We start from the raw sequence: 20316 nt of genomic DNA, 5'->3' as shown, positions 1-20316 counted from the left end.
CACCCCTTATGTCAGTAAAGTTGATAGTTGATAAAGATTATTTAATAGTATAATTTTGGCCTGTGTGTCACAGGCATCTTCAGTACATTTTGAGCTTAAAATGTACTGAAGATGCCTGTGACAAACACAGGCGAAAATTATACTATTAAATAATCTTTTTACGTGAGTTTTTCCATTATTAATTTTGTATTTATATGTCTTCTCACGGTATTCCATTATTAAAACATTTGTGAAAAATTTTGAAAAGTTGCCCTTCCCAGATATAACACCATCTGAACTCCAGAAAACCGCACTTTTAGCAAGTTTTTCCCATTTAACAAAGACATCTAGTTGATTCCTAGACCTCTAGATAAGTTCTACTAGATATCGTTGTCAAATGTTTTTGGCTTGCACAAGTTATGAACTTATAGCGCAGTAAACCGGGTATTAGATAATGACTCTTTGCCAGTCAGATTTCAATACTGTATGCTGTTTCTCTTTGACTATAAACTCTGTCAACGGAATATAGAAATAATAATAAAAAAACATAAAAAATATAAACTCTGTCAACGAAATATAGAAATAATAATAAAAAAACATAAAAAATATAAACTCTGTTAACGGAATATAGAAATAAAAAATAATAATAATTTGGTTGCAAAATAACAATGGATATTTATTATTCCTTCGTTTCATAATAATAATTATTATTAGCAAATTGCTTATTACTCATGCTGTGCTTTTAGAGCAGTAATCCTCCAGTAATGTTGACGGTCCGCAACGCGCAGACGCACTCTGATTTGTTGATCTTCGGAGTGCTGTGTGCATTTTATTTCCTCTACAGCCAATGAAACTGCAAAGCGCTTACATAGGAATTTAAACTGTATGAATTGTTTTTGGTTTGTTATCATATGTAGAGGAAAGGCGATCGCAATGGAAATAACTGGACTTATACCTGCCAGGTTTCTGACGGCAATAGCTCATCTCGTTATTTTAATTACTATCCTTTGGTCAAGGGAAGAAAATGTTTTAGCTTGTTTGCCCTGGTCTTACAATGAGGATGAATATAAAACTAAAGATAGAGAATTACTCGTTGGACTTTCTTTAGGGTTATGCTTGATTATGTTTGAATTAGTAGGATTTTTTTCAGGAATGTCCATGTTTTTCCCAGTACAAGCTCTTATAAGTATCCTTTTGTATATATCCTTTAGCAGTTTTGTTTCTTCCGATCGCAGTTTTTGCTTGTATATTCAGTGATACATAGAGGGAGTATGTAATTTTTTTTAAAATGTATTAGTATTATTTTTTATCCCATTTTCACCACGCACAAGTTGTTAACTTATAGCATAGTAAGCTGGGTGGATATCAGATAATGAAAGTCGTCCGCTCACCACCACCACGCAATCACAAGTATTCATGCCTCTGTGCAATTCGGATTTACATCATATAGGCTGAAAAGCAGATATTGTTATCTCAAGATCCCCAATGGAGACAAAGACTCATTGTGGGACATTCCCCCCCCCATCATACTCATACAAACATCCCATCATGCCATGCCTTAAATACATTCAAATTCTCTGCAGACACCACCACACTCTCAAGCAATGCATTCCAATCATTTGCAGTTCTCCATGCAAAAAAAACCTGCTTTAGACGCTTTCCTTATACAGCTTCCAGCGATGACCTCATATTTTTCCATCATTTCATGAACAAACAAACTTCTTCAACATTAATCTTATAACAACCCCTTACCAACTTATACATCTGCATCATATCACTCCCCTCTTCCTCCTATCCACTAGATTGCAATTAGCATCTTTTCAAATCTTCATGCTCAACATTCCAGAGACTGGAAATTACCATAGTCAATCATCTCTGGACCCTTTCCAATATCACTTCCTCCTTTTGAAATCCAGGTGACCAAAACTGTGCATAGTAGGCCTCATGTGGCCTAATAAATAACAATGGAACCAAAATCTCATTACTATAATACCTGCGAAGCTCAGTCAGTATATTCTTTGGTCAGAAAGACCTGAATTTGATTTCCATCCATGACTTCCATAAATCTTCCCTTTATCTTGTCTCTTTCGACTAAAGGTGAGTTAACCAGTCTCATATGGAGGGCTTTTCCTCCTGGTAACTGGTGTTTTTCATCTCTCAAGACAGGCAAACCAGTCCCATGAACACCTACACGACTACAATCATGAATATACTATGGCAAGGAAGGCAATGGGAAACCACGTTGCTCATAATCATTTCCCTAGTATGGTATCATATAGCTACCCCCACCCCCATATGGCTGAGGAAATAGGATAGATTAATCTCCTCACTATTTTGGCAATATGACCTCTAAATTTTAGATTCTTATTCACCATCACCCCCAAGATCTCTTATTTCCTTCACCTCCAACAGTATGTCCCAACCAAGCAAAACGCTACATCCCATCTTTGTTTTCCAAATTTTAATATCTTATGTTTTGCAATATTGGACTTGCATCCCCACCTTAGTGCTCATTCACTCAGTCTATTCAAGTCTTTTTGTAAGGCCACAACATCTGCTCTACTCCTCATAGTTCTTCCCAATTGTGCATTATCTGCAAACAATTGAATATCCTTATTCAAATTTTCCCCAATATCGTGAACATACAGGTTAAACAGCAATGGCCCTAAAACAAACCCCTGAGGCATACCACTAGTGACTTTCTTTTTCTAGAGATATTGCTCTTCCATATACAACTTGCTGATACCTTTCATATAGCCAGTCTCCAATCAATGCAATAGTCTAATATCCACTGTATATCCCTATCCACTGTAGTTGTTTGACTATCAACTTATGTGGTAATCTATCATAAACCTTTGTAAAATGTAAGTACACTACTGTGTATCCATCCCCCTCATCCAATGCAGCTGTTACTTTATTGTAATAAGTAAGTAGATTACTAAAACATCAACTCCATTTAGCGAATCTATGCTGTCCATCAAAGATAATACCATTGTTGACAACCCAATTCTGGATCCTGGTTCTCACTAGCTTCTCCAACACTTTATCACAACACCTGACACAGATTAGCTTATAATTTGATGCTCGAGTTCTATCGCCTTCCTTATGAAGTTGTACAATTTTCCATGCCTTTGGAACCTAACACCCAATGTAGGACTCATATTAAACAATTACCAACTCCCTGGCACATTTTTCAAAATATGTGGTGATATATCAAGTCCCACAGCCTTATTTAACACCAACTTTGCTCAGTTCCCCATATATATCTCTTGTTCACTCAGTCAGTCTCTCCTCATCATACACTGCTCTCAAACTCTAGATGATGTCACATTCACAAGGATGAAAGACCTTTATGAACTGCTCATCAAATATCTCAATTATATTCTCTGCAGCAGTTGTTCTTATACCATTTTCTCCAGTCAGTGTCACCCTACCATGATCATTCTTTTTCCATCCTTTATTAGCTAACTGCTGCTCATGCTGTTCTTTTGCTACTCTTACCAAGTCACCTTCCTTGCCTGTTCTTTGTACTCCTCATGAAATTGATTATTGCCATTCATCTTATGTTGCATCCATATTGCTTTATTTCTCTATATTGCATGCTTAATCGCTTCATTAATCTATTTCACACCTACCTTATTTAATCTTCTGACTCTTAGATTACATTTAGACATTGTTGCTTCTAGACAGTTCTTGAATTGCATCCAAGCAGCATTGATCTCCTTTCCATCCAACTCCTCATTCCATGCTGCAGCTGTGATGTATCCTGATCTTTTCATAATCATACTCTTTCCTCACAGAAGCCCTTGCATTGCTGGCAGCCCCACAGTAATCACTTCATGGTCACTCTCACCAAATGGAAGGAGATCTGACACCTCATTTATAATGAAACCTCTAATGAGATGATCAAATCCAAGCCCCTCAATTCTCACATGCCCTCTGTTACATACCATCTGAGGTAGTTATCCTTGAAAAACTCGAGAAATTAATTTTCTTCCCTTCCAGTTGCCATCTCGTCATCACAGTTTATATTCCCATAATTAAAATTGCTCATAACGATCACCTTTTTCTATTTGCTTGGCCAATTTGCTTATACATTTCATGGACATCACATTCTGCATTACAAGGTCTATAGCAACATCCTACTAAGTATCCTAATCAACTCTATCTCACACTATACTGCCACTATTTCTCCTTTGCATCTCTGCTTATATGATCATAGCCCTTTTTCTATCATCAGTAGCACTCACCTCCCCTTTTTCCCCTTTCTATCTTCATGAAAAACATCATACCTATCCAAGTCTATTGCTGTCATGTTATCATCCTCATCTCACTTATTCCAACAATTTTTGGATGAATGAACTCAATCGGCACGTACTATCCAATTGGATAGTATATCCAATAGATATACTATCCAATTGGTAAACCAAACTGCCACAAAAAAGGGGGGGGGTCGAGCAGATTCAAGTGTACCAATAAATTTTATGAAGACATTGTAATACCTCTTGTAATGTATACAAGGAATTCAGGAGTCTTGGTTTTAGCCTGGCTTTATCCATTTATTCTTGTTCATGTATCAGCTCAATGTTTTGCAAGTGCATTTTGATATTCATCTCATTACCCTGCAAGGTTACTTTCTTTAGTCCAGTTATCTAGTAAGGATGTGTTAGCCATTCAGTTATTTTAACTGACTAAACCTTAACAACAGTGGCGTAACCATGATTTTTGTTCCTCTCCACAAATAACATTCATTAGCTTGCTCCTCGTTAATAGCTTTAATCAAAAACTGAAAAAAGACATTCCTTTCTAGTTTTTGTAAAATTAACTGAGTGCTCTTCAGCGCACTTAATTTATCCCACTCGTATGCATTACAAGGTTTTAAATTATGGTACTGAGACAGTATCACAAGAAATGGACTGAATTAAAATGTGAAGTAGAAGGATATTCCTTTTACTATCACCCAGTGACTTTGTTTTCATTTCAAGTTTGTTAATAAACATCTGGACTATAACATCTTTTTTTATGAGCTGTTAGGCAATGAGATCCTTCTACTAGGAGAACTTGTATCTTAAACAGGAGACATATTAGAGAGTTCCAGTGTTCTCATCTTACATTTGGGAAGAGGAGAAAACTACTAAAGTGATATCAGAAGCATGTTATCTGCATGATGTATTTCCAGCTTTCCATTTCATATTTCAATTATATTGTTCAGAATTGTCATCATGTTGGAGGCTTAATGGATTTTTTACACCACTCAAAAAGAATTAAAATAGACTTTAATACTTCCTATATTTCGTCCTAGTCACTAGGACATCTATGGGGATTACAAAAAAAAATAATGTAACATTGGTGAGAGTGATCATAAGGTCTTGACCTGGGAGGTGGCTAAAGGTGTGAAATTTGTGATTAAGACAGGGTATATGTGGAATTACCGTGCTGGCAAGTATGACAAGCTTAGGAGATTGCTTGGATCAGTGCCATGGCATGTACAACTGCAAGGGCTGGACGTCGATAGAGCATGGGAAGTGATCAAAGACCATTTACAGGAGGTTATGGCTGATTGTATACCTAAGGTCCGAATAGTGAAACAAGGAGGGGTTAAATGGATGAATAACACCATTAAGCTTGAGCTGCAAAAAAAGAAACAACTATGGAGGGAATTTAAAGAAAGGGGTGACCTGCAGGCACACGAACGGTATAAAGTACAGGCTAGAAGGGTAACGAGTGTGGTAAAAACAGCAAAAGCTGATTATGAAAGGAAACTAGCTATGCAAGCAAAAGAGAATCCCAAACAGTTCTTTCAATATGCTGCAAGCAAGAAAAAAACTGTACATGGCAAAATGATTTTAAGGAATGACGATGGTAAAGAGTTCACTGAACCAGTCGATATAGTGGAGTTACTGAGCGCGCACTTTGCAAAAGTATATCATCCAGGTGGTGACGTTGAAAAAATGAAGGAACCATTAGTTTATATGGGAATTGTGATGAATGAAGTGGAGGTGAATAGTCTATTACAGAACCTTAATGTGAATACATCTGTGGGATTGGATGGTATACCGGCACGGGTCTTGCATGAAGCGGCTAATGAATTATCAGTGCCCTTGACCATGTTGTTTAATCTGAGTCTCAGGTCTGGCTTAGTCCCGAAGGCGTGGAAAGAGGGGAAAATAGTTCCACTGCATAAAGGAAGATCCAAGACTATGGTTGCAAATTACCGACCGATCAGCATATCAGGAGTCGTTGTAAAGGTCTTGGAGAAAGTAGTCAAGGGAAAAATACAGGAATGGATTGGTGAAAATGAGATACTGTACAGAGGACAGCATGGCTTTGTGAAGGGTAGATCATGCCTCAGTAACTTGCTCAAGTTTTATAACAAGGTGACGGCTGAACTGGATAAGGGAAATGGGTTTACAGTGATACTGCTGGACCTGGCAAAGGCGTTTGACAGGATACCACATGGAATTCTAATCCGTAAACTACAACATATGCGAATGGATATAGGGTTGGTGAGATGGATAGCTGGGTGGTTGATGGAGAGATATCAAAGAGTAGTTTATTCAGGAGTAGAGTCCAAAAAACAGCCTGTGACTAGTGGTGTGCCACAGGGTTCTGTTCTTGGACCACTGCAGTTTAATCTGTTCATTAACGATATAGGGAGTGGTCTAAGTGGGACAGTTCATTTGTTCGCTGATGATGCAAAGTTGGGTAGGGCGATAGTGAATGCAGAAGATGTCAAAGTCTTGCAAGATGACTTAGATAGATTGGAGTTCTGGACTAAGGAGAATGGATGTCAATTTAATGTGACAAAATGTAAGGTTATGCATTTCGGAGTGAAAAGATTAGCAGCAGTATACCACATTGGTGGAACTGTACTCCAAGAGATTGATGAGGCTAGGGACTTGGGAGTGTTGGTGGATAGGGAGATGAAGTTTAGGGGGCACATTGCGAAAGTAGCTAAATCAGCTCATCAACTCACTTGGTTGTTGAAAAATACCTTGACGAGCAGAGAAAAACAAGTTATTGTACCTCTGTACCGAGCCCTGATAAGACCTCATCTCGACTACTGTGCCCAGATTTGGTCACCTCGGTTCCTTCTTGATGGGGAGGAGGTCGAGAGGATCCAGAGGCGAGTGACTAAGATGATAGCAGGTCTATGGAATGAACCATATGAGAACAGGTTGAAGATTTGTGGGTTGCAGAAACTAGTTGATAGGCAAAAAAGGGGAGATATGATTGAGACATTCAAATTGCTAAAAGGATTCTATAGGATTAATTCAGATGATATTTTTGAGATCAGGACTGGTGGTGGGAGAACTAGGGGAAACCCATGGAAGCTGGGCAAGAGCACGGTTAGCAGGGGTGTTAGAGCTGGGTTCTTTACTTTTAGAGTGGTAAATGAGTGGAATAAGCTGCCAGAGTCTGTTGTGGGTGCTATGACAGTGAGCGAGTTCAAGGCAAGGTATGATAGATACTGTGAGAATGTTGAACAGCTGTGTGAACATGATGTTTAGGGCCTCCCTCGATGAGTCTAAGGACTCCTGGAGTAGCCCGTGGTAATAATAATAATAATAATAATAATAATAACATATGCACAAATAACAAACAATACTAAGCCCAACCACGTGGGTGACACTAAAGTCCTATCTAGGTAGAGCGCCCTCTAAGGGCAGTAGTAGGTGGCCTGGAATATAAGGTGGGAACTCTGGTGATGAGTGTTTCCCAAATCTTCGGAAGCTTAATGCAACCATATTTATTGAGATTTGGTTGGTTTTTGAGAGCTGCTGCTGCTTCTAAGAAAAGTTTCTCTTTCTTGAATTTGCTGTGGTGGAGCATGGTGGTTTTCTTCCATGATACTCTGTGGGTGGTGTCCAAAACATGGTCAGCCAAGCCTGAACGGCCATAGTTGTGTTTGAAGATGTAAGACTTGTGTTCCTCTAGACGGATGGATGCTAATCTGCCTGTCTGTCCAAAGTACGCCAGCTTACAGGAACAGGGTACTTTGTAAACTCCAGGCAGAGAGAGAGAGAGGAGGGAGCTGATCTTTCGTAGAACGGAAAAGGGTAGCCAGTTTGCGGTGGGGCTTATATGCTGTGTGTAGATTGTATTGTTTTAGTATCTTGGCTATTTTTTCAGATGTGCCACGGATGTAGGGTATGGTGATGGCATTTTTAAAATCTTGTTGACGAGAAGGAAGGGGAATGGGGGAGGAGTTGATTATTTTTTTTTGATACTGTGATCGCTGTAGCCACGTGGTTGGGCTTAGTATTGTTTGTTATTTGTGCATATGTTACATTAATTTTTTTTTGTAATCCCCGTAGATGTCCTAGTGACTAGGACGAAATATAGGAAGTATTAAAGTCTATTTTAATTCTTTTTGAGTGTTGTAAAAAATCCATTAAGCCTCCAACATGATGTCCTCACAGCACTTAAGCCTCTACACACGTGTTCAGAATTGGACAAGAAGAAAACAAAACAGGTATATAATTGAGACAATATTGAGAGAAACTAACCAGGTAACTGAGAAGATTATTCAAAAGATTGGATCAAGAATATGAATCCATACTAGGAAAGTGTACAAATGTAAAGAAAGGATTGAAAGTTGGTTTGTTATACACGTGTAGTGGGTAATGGGATATATCACCATTGTCTTAAATTATACATGATGAGAGATGATATTCTTGTTTTTTTGCCTTACCCAAGCATGAGCAAGCAAAAAATGTTTCATGTAGTAACTTCACATCTGGGAAGGAAGCATATGTTGTTGTTGTGAATTATGGTAAAGGTCACTATTTAGGCTAATTTTGATCTTCCATATATAAGTGGGAACAAATATGACAAGTACAAATATAGATACAAGTACTAATGATTTCTACCATTGATTCCTAAAGATTGGACTCTTTAGGGAATATATAAAAGGGAAGATTGTTTCAAAAGGTAGCAGTAGAAGGAATGAATAGGATAAAAAATTTGTTTGAACTAACTGCTACATGGGTTTTAACAGATTTAGAGGAAAGTGGATGAATTACTGCTGCCAGTTGGGATGAAGAATGACCATAATATTCATGGAAAGTAAACATAGATGCTCATTAGAAACAGAAAATGTCAGCTTGAAAGTGAGTGGAGTGAATTGGTCTTTTTTTCTGAAGTATGACAAAATTTAGAGCTTCTATAGTTCATTTGGTTTCAACAGAGCCCTTTGATTGGAAAGACATGGTTTCGAATCCTGTCTGTGATGCAAAGAACAATTATCAGGGCTTTTCAATCAAAGGTGAATTAGCCAGTCTCATATGGACATGAAGGGTTTTTCACTCCTGGAAACTTGGGGTTTTTCATCTCTCTAAAGGCAAACTTTCCCCTTGAGCATACCTATCAGCAGACAAAATACTGTTGAACAAGGAAGGCAATGGAAAACCACTTTATTCTATAATAACTATAAAGTAGCATTGTTATTATTATTATTCGTGACACCTGCAAGGAGCCCGAAGACTCATTGCAGGAGGACACCCGCCACACAACCATCCATCTCCACCACTACCGAACCACTGCTACCAATCAACAACATCAGCGCCATCTACTGCCCACAACCACCACAAGTACTTTTTGTCTGAAACTTGTATGTGTTCTGAAAGGCTGATTTGTCTGTGTGCGGGATGAAAAACCCAATTTTGTGGGAGAAAAAACCCTGCCACCTTCATATGAGATCGGCTAACTCACCTTCAGTTGAAAAATCTATATAAAGATTCCTCCCGTCATGATGGGAATCAAACTCAGGCCTTTTCCAATCGAAGGGTGCAATTGTTACTCCAACAATCCACTGTTTAAATCCAAAATAAATAAATATAAGATTTAGTTTTACTTGCATTGATATTTACCAGATTTTCAGGACATCACTGAAGAAGGATTTGAAAATCAGAACTTTAAAGGTTGTATATTCTGCAAGTTTGGTCATTTGTGCAATTACCAAATTTGTGTAATTTGTGCAAATGAGAAAGAGGTGTGCATTGCATTGTTATCAGCAAAACTTCGATTGGATTTCAGTCATCTGGAGAAAATTGATATGTGCAGGGAAGAGTGTAGGTGAAAGCACTGAGCCATGTGGAATTCTGCATTAGTTGCAAATTTTTGAGGATAAAGATCCATCCACCATCATGTATAATGTGCTCCCAGACAGAAAGCCAGTAATCCAGTTACAGAAGTTAGAAAACATACTATATGACAGAAACTTACTTAATAGGCCTGGCTTTTGGTCAAACCTGATCAAATGCCATAGAAATGCCAGCCTGGTTGGCTGAGTGGTTAGCATATCCACTCTCCAGCCAAAAGGCTGTGGGTTTGAATCCTGCCATGGGCATGGATGTTTGTGATTGTCTGTGGAAAATGCTAGTGGTGGTGGGCAGTAGATGGCATTGGTGTAGTTGGTTGGTGGAGATGGAATTGTAGAGTAGGTGCCCTCCCTTGATGAGTCTTTGGACTCCCTGGAGGTGTCATGTAATAATAACAAATATCAAAAACAACAATTGAGATTCCCATACTTTTCTGTGACTTTTGTCCAAAGTTTAGTGACATAAAAAAGTTCACCTGTTGATTGACCAGTATGGCAGAATCCATACTGGTGATTGTTTATTAGTTTATGCTTCACGGGAGCATAAAAGTTGATTTTCTCCATTACTTTAGAAAGAAATAAAGTGAGAAAAATTGGACAATAATTTGATGGTAAAGATGTTTTGTTCTTAGGAAGGGGTTGAACGTGGACTAATTTCCAGGCTGCAGGACCAGTGGAATAGATGATATAAAAAGGCAGCAAAACAGAACTTTCAGAAAAGTGTCAACCAGTAGAATTTCTGGGATGCAGTTTGGATAAGTTTTTAGTTTGGTATGCAGTTTGGATAAGTTTTTAGTTTGGTATGCAGTTTGCATGTTTGATGTTCCCCTTGATTTGTCATCAGAAAAAAAAAAAAAAATCAAAGGGTGGCATTGAATTTATCATGTTTAGAATGGAGGAGATTTAACAGGATTATTTGCAGGAATTGAAGGAAAAGTAAGATGCTGTGTGAGATTGGCATTTTCTGTGGGCAACAGTCACTAGAACCATTAAAGTCAATTCTTCCTTTAACATTTGTGGGACCCAGAGCAAGAATACAAATAGTGGCTCGCATACCAGATGTCCAAAAATTTATAGGTTATAAATTAAGCTAACGAACTGTTAAAATAAATATTCTCCTCTGACCTAGCAAATATATCTGCAGGGTGGCCATAAAATAACTTCCCCCCTTTAGAGGCATCTGTAGCTAAAACCAATAAACAGAATGAGACCGAATTTTATATTGAGACTTTTGAAGGCACACGGAGATGATTTCCGTGAACAAAAGATTTAGTACCAAAAGTCGCCGATAGGGAAAATTTTGGCGCTGGCAAAGCTGAAAACAAGCAGATAATTACATTAAAGGCAGATAAAATGGAATAATAACATTTCAACGGTGTAAGCAACAGCCACGTCACTCATTCCAGCTGGATATGTGGTGCGTTACAATGATAATAAGAATAATAATCATTCAACTAAAACAACTTGCGAGAGACACAGAAATGAATGTAGTGATTGAATTCACAGGAAAGAATGTTTTATTCATCGGAATCAGGGTCCCCTGGACCACATACACGATTTTCAATGTGCTGACCTTTCGTGTGTATAACAAATTGCATCCAGTGTGCGACATGCTCTACAGCTGAGCATAAGCTATATCAAGTTTGCGAGCTATGGCATGAGTGCTTGGACCAGTAGGAATACCGCAGTAGCAACGTATGTTACTGTCTCTTCTTGCACATGCTTTCCCTCTGCCAGATCTAACTCCTAGTGATCCAGTTTCTTCAAACTTCTTAATCATAACTCTCAGTGCTAGCTGACATAGGACCTGTACGCAGGTTATGAAGCCTTCTAAATTCCCAAAGGACTGCTATGGCATTGCACTGTTTAAGGTAAAACAACTTAACAAGTAAAGCACGCTGAGGCAGGGTAGGACGCATATTGAGCACAATTCATCAGTCATTCGAATGACTGCTGGAACGTTCCCATTCCCATTTTAAGTGGAATTGGTGGTGCTGCTGTCACGTATGCACAGTAAAATTTGTATAATGCATTTTACCTGCGTTTACTGCAAATATGCGACTGCTTTCAGCTCCACTAGTGCCAAAATTTCCCATATTGGCGACTTTTGGTACTGAATATTTTTTTCGCAGAATTCATCTCCCCATGTCTTTGAAAGTCTCAATATAAAATGTGGTCTCATTCCGTGTAGCTACAGATACCTCCAAAGAGGGAAAGTTAATTTATGGCCACCCTGTACATAACGACAAAAATAGAAAAGTGTAAATCTGTCATTTTGATATTACTGAAAGTGAGCAAAAGCGACCACATTTAATTATTGCACATATCTGGGTCTCTTGAATTGCTAGCAATGTTTGGATGAGTAACAAAATAGACATAATTCATAAATTATATATTTCCTTATGAGATTGATTCTGAATATTTCATTTTTAACTCTTATTTAATGAATTTATTATTTTATTTATTTATTTATTTTATTTATTATTATTATTATTATTTTTTTTTTTGTGATATGCAGCTCTCTCTAAATCACAGGATTTGGGGCAGGTGCCCCTCTTGCCCATGTCTAAGGGCAGCACTGATTAAAGTGCAAGAGGCAGAAGCAATGTCGGACAAAATTTACGGCCAGGTGCTATGGCAAGGGACCACAAAACTTGACTGCAGTTTGGATATGGTGCAAGTTTCCTGCTTTGAAAATCAATTAATACTGGAATGTGAACTTTCTTCTTGCCAATTGAATCTTTAAAAGCAAAAAGGTACATTTATGTGGCCAGTGTCACTGATGGTGGGGGGGGAGGTGAAGAGTTGCAAGTATAGCATTTACATATGTAATGTTAAAAGAAGAAAAAAAACAGTAGTGCTGAAAGTTACTAATCAGCAATGAACGTTGTTATGATTTAAACTTGAAAATGTGTGAAATAATGTTTCGGCTGCTGAATCCAAAGACAACTGAAAATGCAATCATTAATACATGACATGACATCTGGAATACTGCTTAAACTTCATGTTATTCTACATGCAGATAATTTATGTATCCACTCTCATTAAATTTCTATGTACATGATTCCAAATCTGATTTCATATATTATTATTATTATTATCATTATCTGAGACCTCCAGGGAGTCAAGGACTCATCGTTCCAGTTCATATGTTCCATTTAGTGATTTCAGAAATCTTATCACAATGTATAACACATTAATGTGCATATACTATAAATAATGAATAACACATTATTAGTGTATTATGCATTCACCAACCTTATGTATTTGTGTTACTAAAAATTAACAGAATTGTTAGTTGTTGAGGGGGGGGGGGGAAACAACTTCAAATTGTTATGAAGAATTTTTTTCAGTAAATTTTTCTCATGAAAGAATATAATTAGTCATTTTCATAAGATTCCTGTTAATTTTCAGTCAAATTATACTTATTATTAGCATTAAGAGCAAGAGAAGAGAAATTACCTTTCCTTAATGTTTATATCAGGTATTGTAGCTCACTGTAGTGCAAGTATTGCTTTAGCATTTTTTATTGCTGACAGTTGGGACTGCAACTTGTATTGGTGGGTGTTTGGTTTTTGCAGTGCCTTACCTGCTTTTACAGAAGTTATTTTATTAATAGGAATCCTTGGACTGAAAAAGACATTATGATATGTCAGTTTTGTAATCATTGTGTCCTTTAACAAAAAAAAAAATAATAAAATTGCCTCAAAGGTCAGTTCAGCTCAAATTTACTTTGTTGATGATAATGTTTACATTCTGTAACTATTTTTAGTGCTTGACTGATGTATTTAAAGCCACCTGTTGAAATTTACCAAAGGTTAACTTTTAAACACACATAACTTTTAAATTATTTTCCATTAATATAAGGTAGAAAGTAATAAGTACTTATATATCAGCAATAAAGTAGGATCAGATGTGTGAATTTATATACTCTATTTTAAGGTTATGGTCATGACATGGAAAGGTTTACTGCGAGTAATGAGTAAAGTGAAAAGGGTGTGCAAGTAAAAATCATGCTGACACATGCAAAAAATTAAAATTGAAAGGATAACATAAAAAAAAAAATAATAAATTGAAGGGAAATTTATTCAGTGAAAGGAGAATCTCTCCCCCTCTCCTTTCAAAGGATGGGTGGATTACCCTGGTTAGGAGTTCATTAAAAATGAACTCATAAGTTCCATTGTCCTAAGGCATGTTTTTCATTGTAGATGTATGTTTGTGAAACAGTTTGCAGGAGAAAATCTCAAGACACCAGAAGGAGGGAAACACATTTTGAATCACCAAAGTATTGACAGTTATTTGCATTTTAAATAGGATTGAAACTACAATCTTTCCAGCCAAAAGGTATTGTTACTGACTGAGCTAGAAAGTTTACTCTTCAGGATAATCTCTCATAAATACTGCTGCTTTGAGGATAAGTTGGGTTTATTATTATTTTTTTTTATCAAAAATAAATAAATAAATTTTATTATGCAGTAAGATGATTTCAACAGCATATGTCAGATATTTCTTTATTATATCCTGTCAATTGCAATCTTTCCAAAATTCAAAACCAGTTACTTGGCCTAATCACATATTTGATATAATATTTAATATAAAAACAAATCCTAACTCAACATCACCAGAGTTCAAGATTGGTGCTATCAACATAAGAAACCTGAATGGCAAAGAAATGGAGCTAGCTGAGGAATTGGATAAGCACCAGATCAACATAATAGCGATGACTGAAACAAAAAAAGAAAAAATCTGGTGAGAATTTTCTGTCATTCAGGCAATGACAATCAAGGAAAACAAGGAGTAGCTGTAGTATTTAACACAAAATATTAAGCTAATCTTAACAGCAAGCAATATCAAGTAGAGTAATATGGGCAAATATCAGAATGGGAACTGGACAGTGAGACTTATTATTTGTGCCTATGGTCCCACAGAAGGCTCTACCAAGGTAGAAGTGGAGGAATTTTTTGAGGCTCTAGAGAAAGCCACTGTCACAATAAAAAAGGAAAAGTTATTCCTTGTTGGGGATCTAAATAGCAGAGTAGGAAGTGATTGTCAGACATACAAAAATATTTTGTGAAAATTTGGAGAAAAGAGCAAAGCTAATAATAATGGCAAATACCTGTTGGATTTCTGTTCAGGACATGGACTGGTTATTGCTAACACAATGTTCCAATATAAAAATGTGCACAAATTCACATGGAGAGAAGAGGCAAGGAATAAGAACATTCTCATTGACTATATTTTTGATAGTGATTTTTTCACTAGTGCAGGACACGAGAAATTTGAACAGGATAAAATTGAATTTCATATTGAAAAGAAAACATGTAAGAAAGTTTTAAAGTGAATGAAAGTTGAGCAGCTCTCAGATGTGAACTATAGACTAAAATACACAGACATTATTCAAAAAAAAAAAAAAAATGAAAGAGTTTGACACCAGGAACCAAACCGTGAAGGATCAGTGGCAAATCCTGAAGAAAACATTGATTCAGCCAGAGAGGCATGTGGTGAGGTTGTCTGCAAGGATAGAAAAATCAGAACTCCATGGTGGAGACAGGAAAAGAAGAAAGCATATCAAAAGTTCCGGCAAATAAGTCAGCTTGTACTCATAGAGAATACAAGAGAAAAATGTAAGAAAGCTAAACACTGTGTAAAACTAGCTAAACAGAAGTCATGGGAAGACTTTGGTAAGAATATAGAAAATAAATATCAAGAAAGTGATAGGATATTCTGGAGGTTGTTGAAAAAGTTCAGAAATGTAGGAAAGAATTCTGTAAAAAGAATTAGAGATGATGAAGGTGACATGAAAACTGGTGAAAAAGATATCCTTGATGTATGGAGTAATTATTATTATTATTATCAACACCTGGCCTCCATGGAGTCAGAGATTCATCGTGGGAGGTACTGACGATTGCATACAATTACTTTGAAAAATTGCTAAACAAAACAATCAGTGACAGCACAGTAGTAAAAAAACACTCAACAGGCATGCAATCAGGAATGCATATCTGTACTTGAAGTAGAAAAAGCCATCAAAAGCCTGAAATGTGGAAATGCAACAGAACTAGATGATATTCAACCAGAAATGCTCAAGTATTATTATTATTATTATTATTATTATTGTTCCGGGAAACTCCAAGGAGTCGACAGACTCATCGAGGGAGTCCCTAACATCATGTCTGGAACAACTATTCAACATTCACGCAGTATCTATCATATCTTGCCTTGAACTCATTCACGGTTGTAGCACCCACAACAGACTCTGGAAGCTTATTCCACTCATTCATCACTCTCCAAGTAAAAAACCTAGCTCTAACACCCTTGTCAACCACGCTCTTGCCCAGCTTCCATGCATGGCCCCTAGTCCTCCCACCACCAGTCATATTTTCAAAAATATCTTCTGGATCAATCTTATAAAAACCCTTCAGTAATTTGAATGTCTCAATCATATCACCCTTCCTTCGCCTATCATTCAATTTCTGCAACCCACAAATCCTCAACCTGTTCTCATAAGGTTCATTCCACAGACCTGCTATCATCTTGGTCACTCGTCTCTGGACCCTCTCCACTTCCTCCCCATCACAAAGAAACCCTGGTGCCCACAACTGGGCACAGAAGTCCAGATGGGGTCTTATCAAGGCTCGATACAGAGGAACAACAACTTGTTTGTCTCTGCATGTTAAAGTATTTTTCATAAGCCAAGTGATTTGGTGAGTTGTTTTAGTCACTTTTGCAATGTGCCCCCTAAACTTCAACTCCCTATCCACCAGCACTCCCAAATCCCTGGCCTCATCAATCTCCTGGAGTACGGTTCCACCAATGCGATATACTGCTGCTGTTCTTTTCACCCCAAAGTGCATAACCTTACACTTTGCCACATTAAACTGACATCCATTTTTCCTAGCCCAGTCCTCCAAACTATCCAAATCATCCTGTAAAATTTTGACATCCTGTGCACTCACAATTGCTCTACCCAACTTTGCATCATCAGCAAACAAGTGAACACTTCCTCTCAAATCCTTTCCAATATCATTGATGAACAAACTGAAAAGCAGTGGTCCAAGAACAGAGCCCTGCAGCACTCCACTAGTCACAAGACGTCTTTTTGACTCCACTCCTGAATAAACCACTCTCTGGTATCTCTCCTTCAACCACCCTCCTATCCATCTTACCAACCCTATATCTATCCCCATCTGCTCCAGTTTACTGATCAGGGTTCCATGTGGTATCCTGTCAAAGGCCTTGGCAAGGTCCAGTAGTATCACTGTAAACCCATTACCCCTATCCAGTTCAGCCGTCACTGTGTTATAAAACGTGAGCAAGTTACTGAGGCATGATCTACCCTTCACAAAACCATGCTGTCCCCCATACAATATCCCATTTTCATCTATCCAATCCTGTATTCTTTTCTTGACTAATTTCTCTAAGACCTTGACAATGATTCCTGATAGTAGTGTGTAGTGTATGGAGGTATAAAAGTCTTACAGTGGCTGTACTGCATAGTTTAGAAGACCTGGACAGAGGTATGAATTCCAGATGATTGGAGTAGAGCTCTCATAGTACGCATATATAAAAAGGGAAATAAAACAATGTTAGAATTACAGAGGTATTTCTCTACTGAGTGTTCCTGGTAAGATTTATGCAAGTATACTTGAGAAACAGTTGAGAAAGATTGTGGAATGGAAGCTTGGTGAAGAACAAGCTGGATGCAGGCCAAATAGAGGCTGTCAGGATTAGATTTTCACTTTATGACAAATAGTGACTGGCTGTCAGATAAGTATCAGAAAGTTGTATATGGGGGTGTAGTATCTCGAAAGAGAAAGGTCGCCAGTGGTGTGCCACAGGGATCAGTTTTGGGGCCATTGTTGTTCAATTTGTATGCTAATGATATTGGGTTGGGTTTAACTAGTGATATCCAGCTGTTAGCAGATGATGCAAAACTGGGGAGAGCAATGCACAGTCAGGCTGATGTTAATGCCTTATAAAAGGACTTGAATAGATCGCATGAATGGGCAGGTAAGTGGAACTGTCAGTTCAGTGTTTCCAAGTGTAAGGTTTTGAGATTTGGTAAGCAACGATGTAAAGTATACACTTGGTGGGGAAACTTTAACAGAAGTAGAGGAGATGAGAGATCTAGGAGTGATGGTGGACAAGGACCTGAAATTCAGGGGCCACATTGCACAAGTTGCGAAGCATCACATCTAATAATGGCAATGATGCGGAGAACCCTGACATGCAGAAATAGAGAGGTTATGATTCCATTGTATAAGGCCTTGATCAGGCGTCATATGGATTATTGTGCACAGATTTGGTCGCTGGGTTTTCATGGTGATGAGGATATGTTGGAAAGGGTACAGAGGAGATTCACAAAGCTAGTCAGTGGTCTTTGGAATGTGGAGTACGAGGACAGATTGAGAGGATGTAAGTTGCAGAGCCTTGTGAATAGGAGGAAAGAGGGGGTGGGGAATATGATTGAGACATATAAACTAGTCAGAGGGTGTTATCAGATAGACATGGAAGTGATTTTTCATAGAATTGGAGAGGGGAGTACAACAAGAGGCTATTGCTGGAAATTGTATAAGGAGGGTGTGAGCAAAGGAGTAAGAAGTCGAAAGTTTATTTTACACTTGGTTAGACTATAATAAATTTAGTTTAATCCTTTATCCAAGTGTGAGCAAACAAAGTTTGCGCCTGAAAATATCTTCAGGACTGGGGTAAGGTAGTACAACACCAGGCCACTCGTAGCAAAGGTGGACCAAGCTAACATCACTTCTATCTAAGTATCTCCCTTAATGCAAAACACATCTCCTTGTGGATATGTATAATGTTATGCATTAAGGGAAGGGCCACTACCCAGACTAGTTTTGACCTTTATTGAGGTCTCTTCAGTGGGAGCCAGGCCCAGAAGTGGAGATACCAGGCAGAAGCAATGGTGAGGTCATCTTTACCTATAGGAGTTGCCCAAAGGTGTGCCACTTTTTTATTAAATTACTTAATAAAAAAAAAAAGACCCAGAGGAAGACCAAGATATAGGTGGATTGTAAAAAAGTGCCTTAGAAGATAAAAATATAAGGTCTGATAATGTTGGAGTCTTGACAGGTAACATTGATTTGGAAGAAAATTGTAGATAGGAAATTAGTAATGATGTAAGGTTTTCATGTAGTACTATCATATCCTGTACACCTCTTGAAGGAATATAGCAGGAATTTGATGATGATGAAAATTACAGTTGGAGTGACTTAACAGTGATCCTACTTGAATAGTGATCCTAAACATCATATTTCATTGAATTCTATCATTAAAACCAAATTCTACTAGAATCCTTTCCTTTAGTGTTACACAGTGATTAGTATTCATTTTAAACAAATTATGGACTCTACAACCATGTTATAAATAATTATTTTAATTTCCCGACATTTCAACCTTCATATTAAGGTCATCATCTGGAGTATACACGTATATATATATATATACAGAGACGAGCTAAATTATATTTCACATAGTATGCTGAGGAGACAATGATTTGATCAACGGTTATTCTACTGGCTTGACCTCTAGTAATATATGAACACTTTACATAGAATTGACTGGAAAAGCACCTGTTGTTTGCATCCCATCAAAACATGGCATGAACATAAATTTAAGAGTCCTGTGCATTGGCACACCCAGGGAGGGGGCCAAGGGGCCCTGGCTCCCTCCAAAAGAAAAAGGGGAAAAAAAGACTAGAAAATTTTCCAAAAATATTTTCTTAATGAAATTTATTATTATTATTATTATTATTTTAATTTCTGTTGTGTAGTGTCTTCTATTTCTGTACTACTGTACTTATGAATTAGCGGTCGCGTAAGGTGGGAATACTCTCGAGAATCACGGCCATTGTGAACACAAAGCAAATGAAATAGTGCTCGGGCGATACTTTGTTTGCCCGAGCCAGGCCAGAGATCACGGGTATCAGGTATTGGCGATCACTGCAGATGCTTAGTCATAGGTCATATGCAATGCGTAGTGTGTGTTCTCAAATCGTCTACTCATCTCGGCCTCCCCTCTCCCCAAGATTAAGTTATGAGTACTCGGCCCCCTCCAAGATTAAATCCTGAGTGCGCCACTGGTCCTGTGAGATTCTTATCAATCACCCTAATCTTAACAATAATGATGGATTAAAAATCCCATGCATATGGAAAGCACATATTCTACTCCCACTTTACCTTTTCTCCCTAAGAGTTAATTATAAATAGGACCAT

The 20316-nt window shown here is 37.7% G+C and overlaps 1 protein-coding gene across 1 annotated transcript; it reads left to right on the top strand.

The window, feature by feature from the left end:
- The first annotated feature begins 845 nt into the window (after positions 1-845).
- Positions 846-13796, top strand: LOC150097049 (transmembrane protein 107-like). The gene is made up of 2 exons (XM_090408419.1): positions 846-1165; positions 13566-13796. The coding sequence occupies exons 1-2, from the start codon at positions 865-867 to the stop codon at positions 13727-13729; spliced, it is 465 nt and encodes a 154-aa protein (XP_090264545.1). The 5' UTR covers positions 846-864; the 3' UTR covers positions 13730-13796.
- The last annotated feature ends 6520 nt before the right edge of the window (positions 13797-20316 follow it).

Source organism: Typopeltis vanoorti, chromosome 18 (assembly GCF_054136105.1).
Source record: "Typopeltis vanoorti isolate ZY-2024b chromosome 18, IOZ_Tvanoo_1.0, whole genome shotgun sequence".
In the NCBI taxonomy this organism is placed as follows: Eukaryota; Metazoa; Arthropoda; class Arachnida; order Uropygi; family Thelyphonidae; genus Typopeltis; species Typopeltis vanoorti.
Note: the sequence above shows the minus strand (reverse complement) of the source record. Positions and strands in the feature narration are given on the sequence as shown.

Excerpts from the sequence above, each read along its gene's own strand:
- LOC150097049 (XM_090408419.1), top strand. The coding sequence starts at position 865 with ATGAATTGTTTTTGGTTTGTTATCATATGTAGAGGAAAGGCGATCGCA. Across the intron at positions 1,166-13,565 it reads CCCAGTACAAGCTCTTATAA|GTATTGTAGCTCACTGTAGT; the intron begins GTATCCTTTTGT and ends TGTTTATATCAG.